General features: G+C 47.4%; 1 protein-coding gene across 3 annotated transcripts; it reads right to left on the reverse strand.

Moving 5' to 3' along the window:
- Positions 1–12,451: 12,451 nt before the first annotated feature.
- Positions 12,452–18,552, reverse strand: bag5 (BCL2 associated athanogene 5). 3 transcript variants are annotated; one of them, XM_058615401.1, is made up of 4 exons: positions 18,202–18,552; positions 17,665–17,893; positions 15,575–16,474; positions 12,452–14,492 (listed from the first exon to the last, which is right to left on the reverse strand). In XM_058615401.1, exons 2-4 carry the CDS (start codon positions 17,754–17,756, stop codon positions 13,952–13,954), a joined length of 1,533 nt encoding a protein of 510 aa, XP_058471384.1. In that variant the 5' UTR covers positions 17,757–17,893; positions 18,202–18,552; the 3' UTR covers positions 12,452–13,951. The 3 variants fall into 3 exon arrangements, with proteins under 3 accessions (XP_058471384.1, XP_058471385.1, XP_058471386.1); XM_058615402.1 differs by lacking the exon at positions 17,665–17,893 and having other exon boundaries at positions 18,202–18,548; XM_058615403.1 differs by lacking the exons at positions 17,665–17,893; positions 18,202–18,552 and adding an exon at positions 16,739–17,015.
- Between the last annotated feature and the right edge of the window lie 284 nt (positions 18,553–18,836).

Consider the following 18,836-nt stretch of genomic DNA (forward strand, 5'->3'; position numbering starts at 1 on the left):
GTTTCGGGCGACCTACTTCCTGTGTGCAGGTCATGTCTTGCAGACGTGTTCAGGGCGGGCCCTTGGTCTCACATATTAAGTTTCGGGCCGATTGGTCAATGTTTGGTGTAGTTAAAGGGCACTTCCTGTTTCAGAGGATCTACTTCCTGTGTGCAGGTGATGTCTTGCATATGTGTTCAGGGTGGGCACATGGTCTCACATATCAAGTTTTGGGTCAATCGGGAAATTTTTGGGCGATTTACAGGGCACTTCCTGTTAAGCGGCGAAACGCGATAATCAAAATGGCCGACATGGCGTTGGGGTCAAGTTCGCATTCGTAGACGTGTTCAGGGGCGGGGTCTCGAGTCACGTATGAAGTTTCGTGTGGATAGGCCAAAGTATGGCGAAGTTATAGCACACGTGTTGTTTCGTGGCGAGCCGCCGAAATTCGCCAAAATTCCGATGGCTGCCGTGGCCACGCCCTTTTGAATCTGCGAAAGTTTCCTATAACTTTAGATCTTGGATGGGTCTGGAACAATTTGACGTGTTTTCCGCGTTGCTACGATGAACGCCCTCAGACAAGTTCGTTCAGTTACGAAACTTGTAAAACGCCAAGATGGACGCCAAATCCAAGATGGCCGACTTCCTGTTGAGTCGAGGTCATGGTGTCAAAAGGATTTTTTGTTCGGCTTGCGCCGAACAATCACCCCACCAAGTTTCGGGAAATTTGGTAAAACTAAATTTTGCCTGCTCCATAGGCAGTGACCTGTGGGGGCGCTACTGAGCCATTTCGCATTGGTTTTTCGCAATTCCACAATTTTATCGAATTTTTCGGCAGTTCTGATGTGCGTGCCAATTTTCGTCCGTTTTCACACAGGTTCAGGGGGTCAAATTCCAGATCCCGTGGAGAGAAAGAAAATAATAATAATAATAATAATAATAATAATAATAATAATAATTCCTAGAATAACAATATGTCCTCGCCCACTGCGTGGGCTCGGACCCTCCGCGCACTGTGTGAGTGCTTGGTCCTCGGTCCTTGCACACTACTGTGTTAGTGCTCGGTCCTAGGTCCTTGCACACTGCTTTGTTAGTGCTCGGTCCATGTTGCTAGAATTACAATAGGTCCTCGCACACTGTGTGAGTGCTCGGTCCCTAATAATAATAATTAAAGCTGCAAGCAGCGTTGTACGGGACCTCGCGGCCGCCACCCTCTACCGGCATGTCATGTATAACGTGGGCTCTGGCCGGGTTACTTATCTCTCATGTGAAGTTTACTGCAGATTGGTCGACGTATGGCAATGTTACGGGTCACTTCCTGTCTGGGAAGACCTACTTCCTGTGTGCAGGTCATGGTTTGCAAACATGTTCAGGGCGGGCCCTTGGTCTCACATATCAAGTTGTGGGCCGATTGGTCAATGTTTGGCGGGGTTAAAGGGCACTTCCTGTTTCGGGCGACCTACTTCCTGTGTGCAGGTGGTGTCTTGCAGATGTGTTCAGGGCAGGTCCTTGGTACCACGTATCAATTTTGGAGCCGATTGGTCAATGTATGGGCAAATGACAGGGCACTTCCTGTTTCAGGCACCCTACTTCCTGTGTGCAGGTGATGTCTTGCAGACGTGTTCAGGGCGGGCCCTTGATACCACGTATCAAGTTTCGGGCCGATTGGTCAATGTTTGGTGAAGTTAAAGGGCACTTCCTGTTTCAGACGATCTACTTCCTGTGTGCAGGTGATGTCTTGCAGATGTGTTCAGGGCGGGCCCATGGTCTCACATATCAAGTTTGGAGCCAATCGGTCAATTTTTGGGCGAGTTACAGGGCACTTCCTGTTTAGCGGCGAAACGCGTAAATCAAAATGGCCGACATGGCGTTGGGGTCAAGTTGGCATTCGTAGACGTGTTCAGGGGCGGGGTCTCGTGTCACGTATGAAGTTTCGTGCGGATAGGACAAAGTATGGCGAAGTTATAGCACACGTGTTGTTTCGTGGCGAGACGCCGAAATTCGCCAAAATTCCGATGGCTGCCGTGGCCACGCCCCTTTGAATCTGCGAACGTTTTCTATAACTTTTGATCTTGGATGGGTTTGGAACAATTTGACGCGTTTTGCGCGTTGCTACGATGAACGCCCTCAGACAAGTTCGTTCAGTTACGAAACTTGTAAAACGCCAAGATGGACGCCAAATCCAAGATGGCCGACTTCCTGTTGAGTCGAGGTCATGGTGTCAAAAGGATTTTTTGTTCGGCTTATGCCGAACAATCACCCCTCCGAGTTTCGGGAAATTCGGTGAAACTAAATTTTGCCTGCTCCATAGGCAGTGACCTGTGGGGGCGCTACTGAGCCACTTTGCATTGTTTTTTCGCAATTCCACTATTTTATCGAATTTTTCGGCAGTTCTGGTGTGCGTGCCAATTTTCGTCCGTTTTCACGCTGGTTCAGGGGGTCAAATTCAAGATCCCGTGGAGAGAAAAATAATAATAATTAAAGCTGCAAGCAGCGTTGTACGGGACCTCGCGGCCGCCACCCTCTACCGGCATGTCATGTTTAACATGGGCTCTGGCCGGGTTACTTATCTCGCATGCGAAGTTTAGTGCAGATTGGTCGACGTATGGCAATGTTACGGGTTACTTCCTGTCTGGGAAGACCTACTTCCTGTGTGCAGGTCATGGTTTGCAAACATGTTCAGGGCGGGCCCTTGGTCTCACATATCAAGTTTTGGAGCGATTGGTCAATGTTTGGCGGAGTTAAAGGGCACTTCCTGTTTCGGGCGACCTACTTCCTGTTTGCAGGTGATGTCTTGCAGATGGGTTCAGGGCGGGCCCTTGGTCTCACATATCAAGTTTTGGGGCGATTGATCAATGTTTGGCGGAGTTAAAGGGCACTTCCTGTTTCAGGCGCCCTACTTCCTGTGTGCAGGTGATGTCTTGCAGATGTGTTCAGGGCAGGCCCTTGGTACCACGTATCAATTTTGGAGCCGATTGGTGAATGTACGGGCAAATGACAGGGCACTTCCTGTTTCAGGCACCCTACTTCCTGTGTGCAGGTGATGTCTTGCAGACGTGTTCAGGGCGGGCCCTTGATACCACGTATCAAGTTTCGGGCCGATTGGTCAATGTTTGGTGAAGTTAAAGGGCACTTCCTGTTTCAGACGATCTACTTCCTGTGTGCAGGTGATGTCTTGCAGATGTGTTCAGGGCGGGCCCATGGTCTCACATATCAAGTTTGGAGCCAATCGGTCAATTTTTGGGCGAGTTACAGGGCACTTCCTGTTTAGCGGCGAAACGCGTTAATCAAAATGGCGGACATGGCGTTGGGGTCAAGCTCGCATTCGTAGACGTGTTCAGGGGCGGGGTCTCGTGTCACGTATGAAGTTTCGTGTGGATAGGACAAAGTATGGCGAAGTTATAGCACACGTGTTGTTTCGTGGCGAGACGCAGAAATGCGCCAAAATTCCGATGGCTGCCGTGGCCACGCCCCTTTGAATCTGCGAAAGTTTTCTATAACTTTTGATCTTGGATGGGTCTGGAACAATATGACGCGTTTTCCGCGTCGCCACGATGAACGCCCTCAGACAAGTTCGTTCAGTTACGAAACTTGTAAAACGCCAAGATGGACGCCAAATCCAAGATGGCCGACTTCCTGTTGAGTCGAGGTCATGGTGTCAAAAGGATTTTTTGTTCGGCTTGCGCCGAACAATCGCCCTACCAAGTTTCGGGAAATTTGGTGAAACTAAATTTTGCCTGCTCCATAGACATGACCTGTGGGGGCGCTACTGAGCCACTTTGCATTGGTTTTTCGCAATTCCACAATTTTATCGAATTTTTCGGCAGTTCTGATGTGCGTGCCAATTTTCGTCCGTTTTCACGCAGGTTCAGGGGGTCAAATTCAAGATCCCGTGGAGAGAAAGAAAATAATAATAATAATTAAAGCTGCAAGCAGCGTTGTACGGGACCTCGCGGCCGCCACCCTCTACCGGCATGTCATGTATAACGTGGGCTCTGGCCGGGTTACTTATCTCGCATGTGAAGTTTATTGCAGATTGGTCGACGTATGGCAATGTTACGGGTCACTTCCTGTCTGGGAAGACCTACTTCCTGTGTGCAGGTCATGGTTTGCAAACATGTTCAGGGTGGGCCCTTGGTACCACATATCAATTTTGGAGCCGATTGGTCAATGTATGGCCAAATGACAGGGCACTTCCTGTTTCGGGCGACCTACTTCCTGTGTGCAGGTGATGTCTTACAGACGTGTTCAGGGCAGGCCCTTCGTCTCACATATAAAGTTTCGAGCCGATTGGTCAATGTTTGGCGACGTTAAAGAGCACTTCCTGTTTCAGACAATCTACTTCCTGTGTGCAGGTGATGTCTTGCAGACGTGTTCAGGGCGGGCCCTTGGTACCACATATTAAGTTTCGGGCCGATTGGTCAATGTTTGGTGAAGTTAAAGGGCACTTCCTGTTTCAGAGGATCTACTTCCTGTGTGCAGGTGATGTCTTGCATATGTGTTCAGGGCGGGCACATGGTCTCACATATCAAGTTTTGGGTCACTCGGGAAATTTTTGGGCGATTTACAGGGCACTTCCTGTTTAGCGGCGAAACGCGATAATCAAAATGGCCGACATGGCGTTGGGGTCAAGTTCGCATTCGTAGACGTGTTCAGGGGCGGGGTCTGGTGTGACGTATGAAGTTTCGTGTGGATAGGCCAAAGTATGGCGAAGTTATAGCACACGTGTTGTTTCGTGGCGAGCCGCCGAAATTCGCCAAAATTCCGATGGCTGCCGTGGCCACGCCCCTTTGAATATGCGAAAGTTTTCTATAACTTTTGATCTTGGATGGGTCTGGAACAATATGACGTGTTTTCCGCGTTGCTACGATGAACGCCCTCAGACAAGTTCGTTCAGTTACGAAACTTGTAAAACGCCAAGATGGACGCCAAATCCAAGATGGCCGACTTCCTGTTGAGTCGAGGTCATGGTGTCAAAAGGATTTTTTGTTCGGCTTGCGCCGAACAATCGCCCTACCGAGTTTCGGGAAATTCGGTGAAACTAAATTTTGCCTGCTCCATAGACATGACCTGTGGGGGCGCTACTGAGCCATTTTGCATTGGTTTTCCGCAATTCCACAATTTTATCGAATTTTTCGGCAGTTCTGATGTGCGTGCCAATTTTCGTCCGTTTTCACGCAGGTTCAGGGGGTCAAATTCAAGATCCCGTGGAGAGAAAGAAAATAATAATAATAATTAAAGCTGCAAGCAGCGTTGTACGGGACCTCGCGGCCGCCACCCTCTACCGGCATGTCATGTATAACGTGGGCTCTGGCCGGGTTACTTATCTCGCATGTGAAGTTTAGTGCAGATTGGTCGACGTATGGCAATGTTACGGGTCACTTCCTGTCTGGAAAAGACCTACTTCCTGTGTGCAGGTCATGGTTTGCAAACATGTTCAGGGCGGGCCCTTGGTCTCACATATCAAGTTTTGGGCCGATTGGTCAATGTTTGGCGGAATTAAAGGGCACTTCCTGTTTCGGCTGACCTACTTCCTGTGTGCAGCTGATGTCTTGCAGACGTGTTCAGGGCAGGCTCTTCGTCTCACATATCAAGTTTCGAGCGGATTGGTCAATGTTTGGCGACGTTAAAGGGCACTTCCTGTTTCAGAGGATCTACTTCCTGTGTGCAGGTGATGTCTTGCAGACGTGTTCAGGGCGTGCCCTTGGTCTCACATATCAAGTTTTGGGCTGATTGGTCAATGTTTGGCGACGTTAAAGGGCACTTCCTGTTTCGGGCGACCTACTTCCTGTGTGCAGGTGGTGTCTTGCAGATGTGTTCAGGGCAGGTCCTTGGTACCACGTATCAATTTTGGAGGCGATTGGTCAATGTATGGGCAAATGACAGGGCACTTCCTGTTTCAGGCACCCTACTTCCTGTGTGCAGGTGATGTCTTGCAGACGTGTTCAGGGCGGGCCCTTGATACCACGTATCAAGTTTCGGGCCGATTGGTCAATGTTTGGTGAAGTTAAAGGGCACTTCCTGTTTCAGACGATCTACTTCCTGTGTGCAGGTGATGTCTTGCAGATATGTTCAGGGCGGGCCCATGGTCTCACATATCAAGTTTGGAGCCAATCGGTCAATTTTTGGGCGAGTTACAGGGCACTTCCTGTTTAGCGGCGAAACGCGTAAATCAAAATGGCCGACATGGCGTTGGGGTCAAGTTCGCATTCGTAGACGTGTTCAGGGGCGGGGTCTCGTGTCACGTATGAAGTTTCGTGTGGATAGGCCAAAGTATGGCAAAGTTATAGCACACGTGTGGTTTCGTGGCGAGCCGCCGAAATTCGCCAAAATTCCGATGGCTGCCGTGGCCACGCCCCTTTGAATCTGCGAAAGTTTTCTATAACTTTTGATCTTGGATGGGTCTGGAACAATATGACGCGTTTTCCGCATTGCTACGATGAACGCCCTCAGACAAGTTCGTTCAGTTACGAAACTTGTAAAACGCCAAGATGGACGCCAAATCCAAGATGGCCGACTTCCTGTTGAGTCGAGGTCATGGTGTCAAAAGGATTTTTTGTTCGGCTTATGCCGAACAATCACCCCTCCGAGTTTCGGGAAATTCGGTGAAACTAAATTTTGCCTGCTCCATAGGCAGTGACCTGTGGGGGCGCTACTGAGCCACTTTGCATTCTTTTTTCGCAATTCCACTATTTTATCGAATTTTTCGGCAGTTCTGGTGTGCGTGCCAATTTTCGTCCGTTTTCACGCTGGTTCAGGGGGTCAAATTCAAGATCCCGTGGAGAGAAAAATAATAATAATAATAATAATTAAAGCTGCAAGCAGCGTTGGACGGGACCTCGCGGCCGCCACCCTCTACCGGCATGTCATGTATAACGTGGGCTCTGGCCGGGTTACTCATCTCGCATGTGAAGTTTAGTGCAGATTGGTCGACATATGGCAATGTTACAGGTCACTTCCTGTTTTGGGCGACCTACTTCCTGTGTGCAGGTGATGTCTTACAGACGTGTTCAGGGCAGGCCCTTCGTCTCACATATAAAGTTTCAAGCCGATTGGTCAATGTTTGGCGGAGTTAAAGGGCACTTCCTGTTTCAGGCGACCTATTTCCTGTGTGCAGGTGATGTCTTGCAAACATGTTCAGGGCAGGCCCTTGGTCTCACATATCAAGTTTTGGGCCGATTGGTCAATGTTTGGCGGAGTTAAAGGGCACTTCCTGTTTCGGGGGACCTACTTCCTGTGTGCAGGTGATGTCTTGCAGATGTCTTCAGGGCGGGCTCTTGGTACCACATATTAATTTTGGAGCCGATTGGTAAATGTTTGGCAAATTACAGGGTACTTCCTGTTTCGGGCGACCTACTTCCTGTGTGCAGGTGATGTCTTGCAGACGTGTTCAGGGCAGGCCCTTGGTCTCACATATTAAGTTTCGGGCCGATTGGTCAATGTTTGGTGAAGTTACAGGGCACTTCCTGTTTAGCGGCGAAACGCGTAAATCAAAATGGCCGACATGGCGTTGGGGTCAAGTTCGCATTCGTAGACGTGTTCAGGGGCGGGGTCTCGTGTCACGTATGAAGTTTCGTGCGGATAGGACAAAGTATGGCGAAGTTATAGCACACGTGTTGTTTCGTGGCGAGACGCCGAAATTCGCCAAAATTCCGATGGCTGCCGTGGCCACGCCCCTTTGAATCTGCGAAAGTTTTCTATAACTTTTGATCTTGGATGGGTTTGGAACAATTTGACGCGTTTTGCGCGTTGCTACGATGAACGCCCTCAGACAAGTTCGTTCAGTTACGAAACTTGTAAAACGCCAAGATGGACGCCAAATCCAAGATGGCCGACTTCCTGTTGAGTCGAGGTCATGGTGTCAAAAGGATTTTTTGTTCGGCTTATGCCGAACAATCACCCCTCCGAGTTTCGGGAAATTCTGTGAAACTAAATTTTGCCTGCTCCATAGGCAGTGACCTGTGGGGGCGCTACTGAGCCACTTTGCATTGTTTTTTCGAAATTCCACAATTTTATCGAATTTTTCGGCAGTTCTGGTGTGCGTGCCAATTTTCGTCCGTTTTCACGCTGGTTCAGGGGGTCAAATTCAAGATCCCGTGGAGAGAAAAATAATAATAATAATAATAATTCCTAGAATAACAATATGTCCTCGCCCACTGCGTGGGCTCGGACCCTACGCGCACTGTGTGCGTGCTCGGTCCTCGGTCCCTGCACACTACTGTGTTTGTGCACGGTCCTAGGTCCTTGCACACTGCTTTGTTAGTGCTCGGTCCATGTTGCTAGAATTACAATAGGTCCTCGCACACTGTGTGAGTGCTCGGTCCCTAATAATAATTCCTAGAATAACAATATGTCCTCGCCCACTGCGTGGGCTCGGACCCTACGCGCACTGTGTGCTTGCCCGGTCCTCGGTCCTTGCACACTACTGTGTTAGTGCTCTGTCCTAGGTCCTTGCACACTGCTTTGTTAGTGCTCGGTCCATGTTGCTAGAATTACAATAGGTCCTCGCACACTGTGTGAGTGCTCGGTCCCTAATTAAAGCTGCAAGCAGCGTTGTACGGGACCTCGCGGCCGCCACCCTCTACCGGCATTTCATGTATAACGTGGGCTCTGGCCGGGGTTACTTATCTTGCATGTGAAGTTTAGTGCAGATTGGTTGACGTATGGCAATGTTACGGGTCACTTCCTGTCTGGGAAGACCTACTTCCTGTGTGCAGGTCATGGTTTGCAAACATGTTCAGGGCGGGCCCTTGGTCTCACATATCAAGTTTCAGGTCAATTGGTCAATGTTTGGCGGAGTTAAAGGGCACTTCCTGTTTCGGGCGACCTACTTCCTGTGTGCAGGTGATGTCTTGCAAACATGTTCAGGGCAGGCCCTTGGTCTCACATATCAAGTTTTGGGCCGATTGGTCAATGTTTGGCGGAGTTAAAGGGCACTTCCTGTTTCAGGTAACCTACTTCCTGTGTGCAGGTGATGTCTTACAGACGTGTTCAGGGCAGGCCCTTGATCTCACATATCAAGTTTCGGGCCGATTGGTCAATGTTTGGCAAAGTTAAAGGGCACTTCCTGTTTCAGGTGACCTACTTCCTGTGTGCAGGTGATGGTTTGCAAACATGTTCAGGGCAGGCCCTTGGTCTCACATATCAAGTTTTGGGCCGATTGGTCAATGTTTGGCGGAATTAAAGGGCACTTCCTGTTTTGGGCAACCTACTTCCTGTGTGCAGGTGATGTCTTGCAGATGTGTTCAGGGCGGGCCCATGGTCTCACATATCAAGTTTGGAGCCAATCGGTCAATTTTTGGGCGAGTTACAGGGCACTTCCTGTTTAGTGGCGAAACGCGTTAATCAAAATGGCCGACATGGTGTTGGGGTCAAGTTCGCATTCGTAGACGTGTTCAGGGGCGGGGTCTCGTGTCACGTATGAAGTTTCGTGCGGATAGGACAAAGTATGGCGAAGTTATAGCACACGTGTTGTTTCGTGGCGAGACGCCGAAATTCGCCAAAATTTCGATGGCTGCCGTGGCCACGCCCCTTTGAATCTGCGAAAGTTTTCTATAACTTTTGATCTTGGATGGGTTTGGAACAATTTGACGCGTTTTGCGCGTTGCTACGATGAACGCCCTCAGATAAGTTCGTTCAGTTACGAAACTTGTAAAACGCCAAGATGGACGCCAAATCCAAGATGGCCGACTTCCTGTTGAGTCGAGGTCATGGTGTCAAAAGGATTTTTTGTTCGGCTTGCGCCGAACAATCGCCCCTCCAAATTTGGGGAAATTCAGTGAAACTAAATTTTGCCTGCTCCATAGGCACGTGACCTGTGGGGGCGCTACTGAGCCATTTTGCATTGGTTTTTCGCAATTCCACTATTTTATCGAATTTTTCGGCAGTTCTGATGTGCGTGCCAATTTTCGTCCGTTTTCACGCAGGTTCAGGGGGTCAAATTCGAGATCCCGTGGCATGAAAGAAAATAATAATAATAATAATAATAATAATAATAATAATTCCTAGAATAACAATATGTCCTCGCCCACTGCGTGGGCTCGGACCCTCCGTGCACTGTGTGAGTGCTCGGTCCTCGGTCCTTGCACACTACTGTGTTTGTGCACAGTCCTAGGTCCTTGCACACTGCTGTGTGAGTGCGCGGTTTATGTTGCTCGAATTACAATAGGTCCTCGCACACTGTGTGAGTGCTCGGTCCCTAATAATAATTCCTAGAATAACAATATGTCCTCGCCCACTGCGTGGGCTCGGACCCTACGCGCACTGTGTGAGTGCTTGGTCCTCGGTCCTTGCACACTACTGTGTTTGTGCACGGTCCTAGGTCCTTGCACACTGCTGTGTGAGTGCGCGGTTTATGTTGCTAGAATTACAATAGGTCCTCGCACACTGTGTGAGTGCTCGGTCCCTAATAAAAACAACAGCAGAGGCTTCGAGAGTTAGAAAAAAACAATTTTTTTCTTCAGTTTAAAACACTTGATGAATAATTCAGGTGGAAGCGTTCATGTTCAGAGACACAGTGAATATACGTTTATATATCATATATATACTGTATATATGTGTGTGTGTGTGTATTTTACTGGATAGAAAAAGGAGGGTGTGAAGTGAAAGGTGTGTCACGTTGGTTTAGTCGGAGGGAGATTACAGTTTGTGATCAGATCAGTTTTTAGTCATTTCCACAAAACCACGAGGCAGAAGCTGCGTCTCACACTCACACACAGACACACACACACTAATGCTGCCGCCATACTGGTCCAGGCGAGAGGTTAAACCGATATTTGTCTTGTTTCCGCGTTCTCGGGTCAGCTGCTGTTACACGATAGCAGTCGGTAAACGTCGCAGCGTTTGAACTCTGGCAGCCATTTTGGAGACGTTCCCAATTCCGCCTACAAATGGAACGCAGCACAAAAATAATCTGCGTTGGCCGACGATTATTTCTTGACCGGGCACATTTTTTCTCTCAGATTTGTTCTTGATAAAAATAATCTTTTGGCTGTTTTGTGTATTTAATCTTAAATTTATGTTGTTTTTATTGAAAATACTGTATGTAATTGATACATCATCCGTAGAAAAAGCCTCACACTGGGTCGACGTCCAGTCCAGACTGTAAATAAACAGTGTGTCGTCTGCTGTGTGTGTGTGTGTGTGTGTGTGTGAGGTGTTTGTTTTTGTTTTGGATCTAAAATATTTGAGTTATTCCAGCTTTGAGGAAACGTGTTTCTTTAGTAACTATGACGACGACCAGAAAATGAACTGTGATGTGCCACGGCAAATATTCATCAACTAATCCGTTAATAATACATGACTGAATTAATCCCCGGCTATTTTGGTTTGAAAGTTTGATTTTAAAAAAATTAAATAAAATAAGAACAGCAGGGCTGAGTCTGACCATTATTTTCATAATCTATTAATCTGAAGGATTAATTAATTAGTCGTTTGGTCCATTTGGTCTTGTTTTTGTCTACTAACCAAAACAATTCATAATTGTAATGATTATCTTTGTTTTATGGAGCAAATAAACCAAAACATTCACATGTACGAAGCTGAAACAACAGAAAACGTGTCTTAATTAACTCAAATGTATCAATTATCTGTAACATGGTGATTTATTTAAAGTACTTTTGGACTAAACTTTGTGGCGACATCATTTAATGAACTAAATGAATAGTCAAAGACATGAATTCTAGATCATAGCTGCTTTAGCGTCAAATCACGCGCTTCCAATTTGAAAATGTCCGGCAGACATTTTAAATCAAAGGTCAAATGTGCGGTCGCTGTCACTCAGAAAGACACACCCACTCACCACCGCAACAAAATAATCCTAATCCCTGATTTTTAGTCTCTTCTGTGACCCGATTAGCATCACGCGGGCGTGTCTTCCTGAGTGGCTGTAGCTACAGTTGTACGCCATTTTGTGGGGTCATCAGGAAGCAGTTCATTATTCTGTGTTGCTGTTGTTGTTGTTGTTGTGTGAGTTACCATAGTGACACCTTTTTTTTTTGTAAATACTGACGTGAAAAAAAGGGTGGACTTTGTGACGAGTAGTGCAAATAATTAGCGGCGATATCTGCCAAGGTGCTGCTCTGTTTTAAAAACACATTCGGCGCTCGAGTCTCCTCGTTCTTGTGCAGAAGAAACGCAAAAAAAGAAAAGTGGCTGCTCGCTCTTTGTTCAGTCTCTACTTTTACACAAAGGGAAAATAAAGGCACAGAGATTTGGATTCTTCTCTCTCACTGACTCCAGCAGCAGCTCTGCCAGGTTTCTAGAAAGCTCCGTCGACTGCCATCACCATCAGCGCTCGCTACCACACAGGACCCCGACTGTCAGCCCCGGGAGCTTCAGCCTTCATGTGTCAGTCAGTGAATATCAGAGCCTCAGACTCACTCTTCCACTCCTGTCAGTACAAAGCAGCGGGAAGAAACGAAAACCTGAAGCAGCAGCAGCAGCAAAACAAAAGAAAAAAAACTTCTCCTCCTCGGTCTGTGATCCATTTATAGACAAACGCAATCACACGGAGTCACAACAACAACGACGTCTGGAAACATACGACACACTGACGGCTCCACGAGCACCAAACACAAACACAAGAGCTCAGACACTTGACCACAACAGCTGTGGGCTCAGGTGGGATTATGACCATTTGACCACCAGAGCTGTGGTTTCTGGTGAGATTATGACCAGTTTGACCACACCTGTGATTATAGGTGAGATTATGACCATTTTGACCACAACAGCCATAGTGTCAAGTGAGATTATGACCATTTTGACCACAACACCTGTGATTCTAGGTGAGATTATAACCATTTTGACCACGACAGCTGTGATTATAGGTGAGATTATGACCATTTTGACCACAACAGCCTTAGTGTCAAGTGAGATTATGACCATTTTGACCACAACACCTGTGATTCTAGGTGAGATTATGACCATTTTGGCCACGACAGATGTGATTATAGGTGAGATTATGACCATTTTGACCACGACAGCTGTGATTCTAGGTAAGATTATGACCATTTTGACCACGACAGATGTGATTATAGGTGAGATTATGACCATTTTGACCACGACAGCTGTGATTCTAGGTGAGATTATGACCATTTTGACCACGACAGATGTGATTATAGGTGAGATTATGACCATTTTGACCACGACAGCTGTGATTCTAGGTGAGATTATGACCATTTTGACCACAACACCTGTGATTCTAGGTGAGATTATGACCATTTTGACCACGACAGCTGTGATTATAGGTGAGATTATGACCATTTTGACCGCAACACTTTCTAGTTTCTAGTAATTCGACCAGAGCTGTGCTTTTTAAGTGAGCAAAACACTGCACTGAGAGAAAACATGGCTGCCAAAGAGGAAAACAAATGTAGCCTCTGTGTAGTACTTTAATGTCTGGTATTTTTGTGTAGATATTACAATGTGGACAAAGCTCTGTTGTCACGGTCAAAGTGGACAGACGTCTCTCACCGATGAGGTCACTGTTCAAACTCACAACGACCGTCTCCGTTAGCAACTGACACTCAAATTAACCAGGAAAGATGGAAAAGCCACTGTGAAGCAATCAATCAGGCTCAAGCAATCGATCAATAATGAGTGCAGTCTGGAGGAAATGACCAGCAGGGATTGTTTGGTGCTCTGGCAGCAGGTTCAACAAGTGCACACACACACAGACACACACACACACACACACAAACACGACGAAGACGACACACACACGGACGTTTAAGATGAAAATCCTCCAAACGCTCACAAAAATAGAGTCTCACAAAAGGAGTTCTGTGTTGACTTCTCAGCAGGGTCGGCCACGACTATCGCTAAAGATGACAGAAAAGCGCTGCTGCAGTGCATTCTGGGGGTTTGAGTCCATATTTACAGCCCATGGAATGATAACGTAGCAGTTTGTTTTTTTTCTTTATTTACACACATTATCAGCTCCTCGTTCGTTCCTGCAGCCACGTCCCACTCGTCAATACTCCCACTCGTCCGTCTTCATGTCCAGGTAGTTGAGAATGTTCTGGGCGAACTTCACCGCCTGCTTGCGCGCCACCTTGGTGCTCTCGTCCCCCTGCGGGTCCACGGCATCCAGCTTTAGCAGCTGTTTGGTCAGCAGCTCCTCCAGGATCATGTAGCTCTTGTCGATGCGCTTGCCGTCGAAGCCGAGCACCTGAGCCTGCAGGTCCGAGAGGCTCCCCAGGACCTGCCACACGGCCCGGTGGGCCGGGTGCTCGCTGGGGCCCGGCTGGCGGCGGGCCAGGGCCTCGCGGAGGTCCAGGAAGGTGATGGCGGCTTGGACCTCCACCACAGCGCGGCGGCGGGCCTCTCGGATGCACGGGTTCTTGGCCGTGTCCACCTGGTCCAGGTGTGTGAGGAGGCTCTGCAGCTCGGCTTTGGGTCTGAAGCTGAGGTCGCCCATGGCGCAGTGTCGCAGGATGCCCTCTCGCAGGTGGGAGACGTGAGCTCGCACAGACTCGATCTCACGGATGGAGTTGTTCTGCCCCAAGTCATATCTATAGAAACAACAAAAACAAACATACCATTTACTTCAAAATAAAAGAGAATTAAGGGCCCGTCCACACAAAACAAGTTTGTTTTTTTGGAAATGAGTCCAAAAGTGGAAGAAATCCCCAAATGCCACCGTTGCCTTTTCATTTATCTGTGAGATACAAGTAGCGAGCTAGTCTCACTTAATCCTGACATTTGAATATCCTGAACGACTATGGTTGTTTCTGTCGCTCCATTTTAATTTTCCTTTATTCTATCTCCATGGAAGAAGTTTAAAAATGAGGGAGATCAGGATTTGAAGATGGAGAACCACAAGGTTCCATCTTAGGCCCCATTTAATTCTTATTCAATACTTTTCTATGGCTTTTATTTTTTATACATATATTACTTTTATAAGTTACTTTACTTGAAGAGGCCTTAAAGGGATAGTTCAGGATTTTTGTAAAGGGTTTGCAGATTGAAGTTTGTAAACCACTCCCCTACAAAAACACTGATTTGAAGCTCCATCAGTAAAAGTTTGTGATACTTTAATCTAAACTGATCAGACTGTATTGGGAATGATTCACGCAGCATGATTCACAACACCGTTCGCTGTGTTTGAGGTGAGAATGGTAACGTCATCATAACGTGAGCTTGTGTGAAAAGCCCGTGCTGCTGAGTAAACAGGGAATTGAACCACCTAACATCTCACTGAGCTGCGCTGTGATGGTGCAGTGAGTGACGGAGAGGATGTCTGCAGCGTGACGCTTCAAAGCAGCAGCTGTGACGGTGGGGGAAAAAAATCACAATAAAAGACAACCGCCAAAATAAAAGCACAGCAAATGTAAGGTAAGCTCAGGATTCAGCGGTGAGGAAAACGGCAGTTTAATTTATTCTGGCAGTTCTGACAATGAATACAGAAAACTTGCACACATTTTATTTCATTCATATTTGGTTTTAAAGGTGGACAAATAAAAACTACTCAAACCAATTAATCGATGATCATAATAGTCGATGGTTAATTTAGTTTCAGCCCTAGATTAATTCAAATGAGACAGATTATTGCAGATTAATCAGTAGGTAAAATTCCACTTTCTTCTCTTCTTACCTGCGTGTGTCGTCTCCTTCTCCCTCCAGGTCCAGGTGCTTCAACAGCCCGTTTATCTCCTCCACAACCTGCTTCCTGTAATTCCTGATCGCTCCATTTCCGGAGACATCCAGAGCGTCCAGCTCCACCTGCATCTCCGTCAGGATGCGTGACAGGTGAGCGCAGCTGTCCCTCCCGCTCAGGCCCATCAGCAGCGCCACCAGCTGACCGCGGGCCACGCTCACCTTCACCATCACCTGGTTGATGCGGTTCACGGCCTCGTGGGTTTCCCCGGACAGCGGCAGGGAGAGGGTCTGCTCCTGCGTGCGTCCCTCGATCACGTCCTGCACCGCACACAGCCGCGTCAGCGCCCGGTAACGTGCTTTGCGGAGCGGCACCCTCCCCTCAGTCTTCACCTGGGTGAGCCTCAGCACGAGCACCTGCAGAGCGTCCACCAGCTCGTCGTTGATTTCGGCTACACCGCCAGAACGTTGAGGCGCCACTATGAGTTCGTCCACCAGGCGGCGCGCCTCAACGCTCAGCTCTTCAATGACCTGGCGGGACGGATGTGTGGCGTTCTCCTCCAGGTACCGGAGGAGCCCCTCCACCTCCTGCGCTGCCCTCTTCCGAGCTCCCTGCAGCTCCGGTTTGCCCTCCGTGTCCACCTGGTCCACCTCCAGCAGCAGCCGCGTCAGCTCCCGCTCCAGGCGCTTGTAGTCGCGGTCGTTCTGCAGGCCGCTGAAGGTGCACACCTGAGGCCCCAGAGACGCCACCTCCCTCTGCACCTCGTAGAGGCGCATCATGGCGGGGTGCTGTGCATTATACGGCTGCTGCTGCTGCTCCATGGGATGTTGCTGCTGCTGCTGCTGCGGGCCACCATGGTCCATCCTTTTCCCGCCATCAAAGGGCTTCCCAAACAGGCTGGAGGAAAAATTAAAAGGAGGTTAAAACAACAGGATCCGCAAATCAGAGCCAAGCTCAATCTCAGTCGACAGAATGGATGAAACCTTGAAGTGTTTCTTGAATAGAACCTCACAATACACGCACAGACATTTACAACAGCCTTTAATTCGGCTGCTCTTACAGGTTCCTTCACATGTAAATAATCACACGGCAACTGGTGGAAAATCTATCTCCACATCTCTAATGGGAAAAAACACAAAGCACACACGAGGTCACACTTACAACATGTGACGCTTTGATTTATTTACAACGGCGTTTGTGTTCAATCTTCTCAGTGTTATTAGTAATCCACAGATCCATTCAACCAATCCAGTTCAATCCTACACATTTTTGTCCAGACACTGTTGCCATGACATCAAAGCCAGAAATAGAATGTTTACATCTTTCAATTTCAATAAAAAAGAATGTTGAATAATAATATTCGGCAAATGCATCTGTTGCCATTAAAAATCATGAATCACAATTAATTTGGTCTATTTGAATGTTTTTGTAACATTACAACAATTAGTAACTTTATGGTGATGCATGGGGTTACTTTTTTAACATTTAGTCATGTGTCTATTTGACGTTACACTGTCTTTTTGTTACATTTTGTCTCTCTGTGGTCGCGTCTGTTTACTAATCCTTTGTGAATTCCATGAATTATCAGAATTGTTTTGGGTCATGTTTTTGTGACACAACATTTTGTCACTTTTTTAATGCGATGCATCCAGTATTTTAGTAACATTGGTAACAAACATGTTTCACAGCCTTTGCACAACATACATGCATTTGCAGCCACAATAAAAATCTGGTATCACAATTATTTCGTTCAGGGTGGTTGTGACCAATTCCATATGGACCCAGTGTTGAGCTGGAGGCACCCAGTGGTGAAAGCTTCCTCCCTAAACACACCGTCCTTCCTCAGCTCCAGGCTCCTGCACAGATCTGCGCATTATGTCACCGCAGATAATCGCCTAAAAAACGCAGCATCACCACAGCAAGCACCTCATCCTCCCTCTCCATCACCCTGAACTGAAGCCTCTCCAGGAGCTGCATCCTTCCTCGCATCAGCAACATCATCATCATCTTCATCACTCCACACACACGTTCTGCATGTGCACCATCCTCCTCCTCATCATCACCACCTCCTTCACCATAATCCTCACCTTTTCAAAACTCCGAACACATTCGCGCACATTTTTGACGAATGTCTGTTTCCATCAGCCACAGCAGGGCGGCTCCTGGAGGACAGTGGCATCCAGGTGAAATTATAATCCCCACGCCACGGAGGAGAAGCAAGAGGAGGAGGAGGAAGATGCAGCTCCGCTCTGCTTCAGCACCAACTGCCTGGATGACGGACTGCGGTGCGGCTGGTGTCGCTGCCCGGTGTCGCCCCTCCCACACACACACACACACACACACACACAGTGAGGCGCTTCCTCAAACTCAGTCTTTGCTTTAAGTCAACTTCCTCTATAAATCCACACATTAACGAACCCCCTCAGATTATTTAAACTGGATTAAATGAGCCCGAACAGCAGAGAGACGTGAGCCGGTCCCTGCGACGCGCAGGCACTGCCGTGTGAACGCTATTGTCACCTGACTCTGCCCCACCTTCACCAAATAACTTGAACTCATCATTCTTTTTAAAGTCTTTATATCACCAACAGCACTTGTATCGCGTGTATTAATCCGCTCCTTACCTGCATAACCAGCGTACAGCCATGTGAACAGTAGCCGGAAAGTGCGCAGCTCCACCGTTTAACGCTAAACATTAGCTCACCTAGCTACCTTCTAGCTAGCGGTGACTTCGCTTGCTCGCGAGAGCAGTGAACTAACGCGGAGTTTGCGTTATATTTTTGATTTAAGTGTATTTATCTGCGTAAAAGAACACCGGTGATATAATCAATATTTAGCGAAATTACAATATTAATATATGCTATGTTAAAAACGAGATTTAACGTGTTTTTGTAACGGATGATCTACTCGGCTGGTTCTCTGTGTTAAGTGTTGGTTGTCTAACAGTGGGTGCGCTCCATTTTGTCATGTCGCTGTTCCGTTTGTCACGTAGCACCAACACTAGGCTGTACTCAATGTATTTATGTATTATTTACTTATTTATTAAGCTTTTTTCCATTTAGTTAATGAATTTAGATATGTATATAGCCTTGTATATTTTATTTCTAATGATCTTTTCGTGTATTTTATTTTGTTCTACGCTGTAAGAAAGTTAATTGAAACGCCCCAGTCAATAACAACAACAGCAATTCGTGTCTATTTGTTCTAATATTTTAATTATTACTGAGTAAAATAAATGAATATTTATTTTCTCCATTGC

This window comes from Solea solea, chromosome 18 (assembly GCF_958295425.1).
Source record: "Solea solea chromosome 18, fSolSol10.1, whole genome shotgun sequence".
NCBI lineage: Eukaryota > Metazoa > Chordata > Actinopteri > Pleuronectiformes > Soleidae > Solea > Solea solea.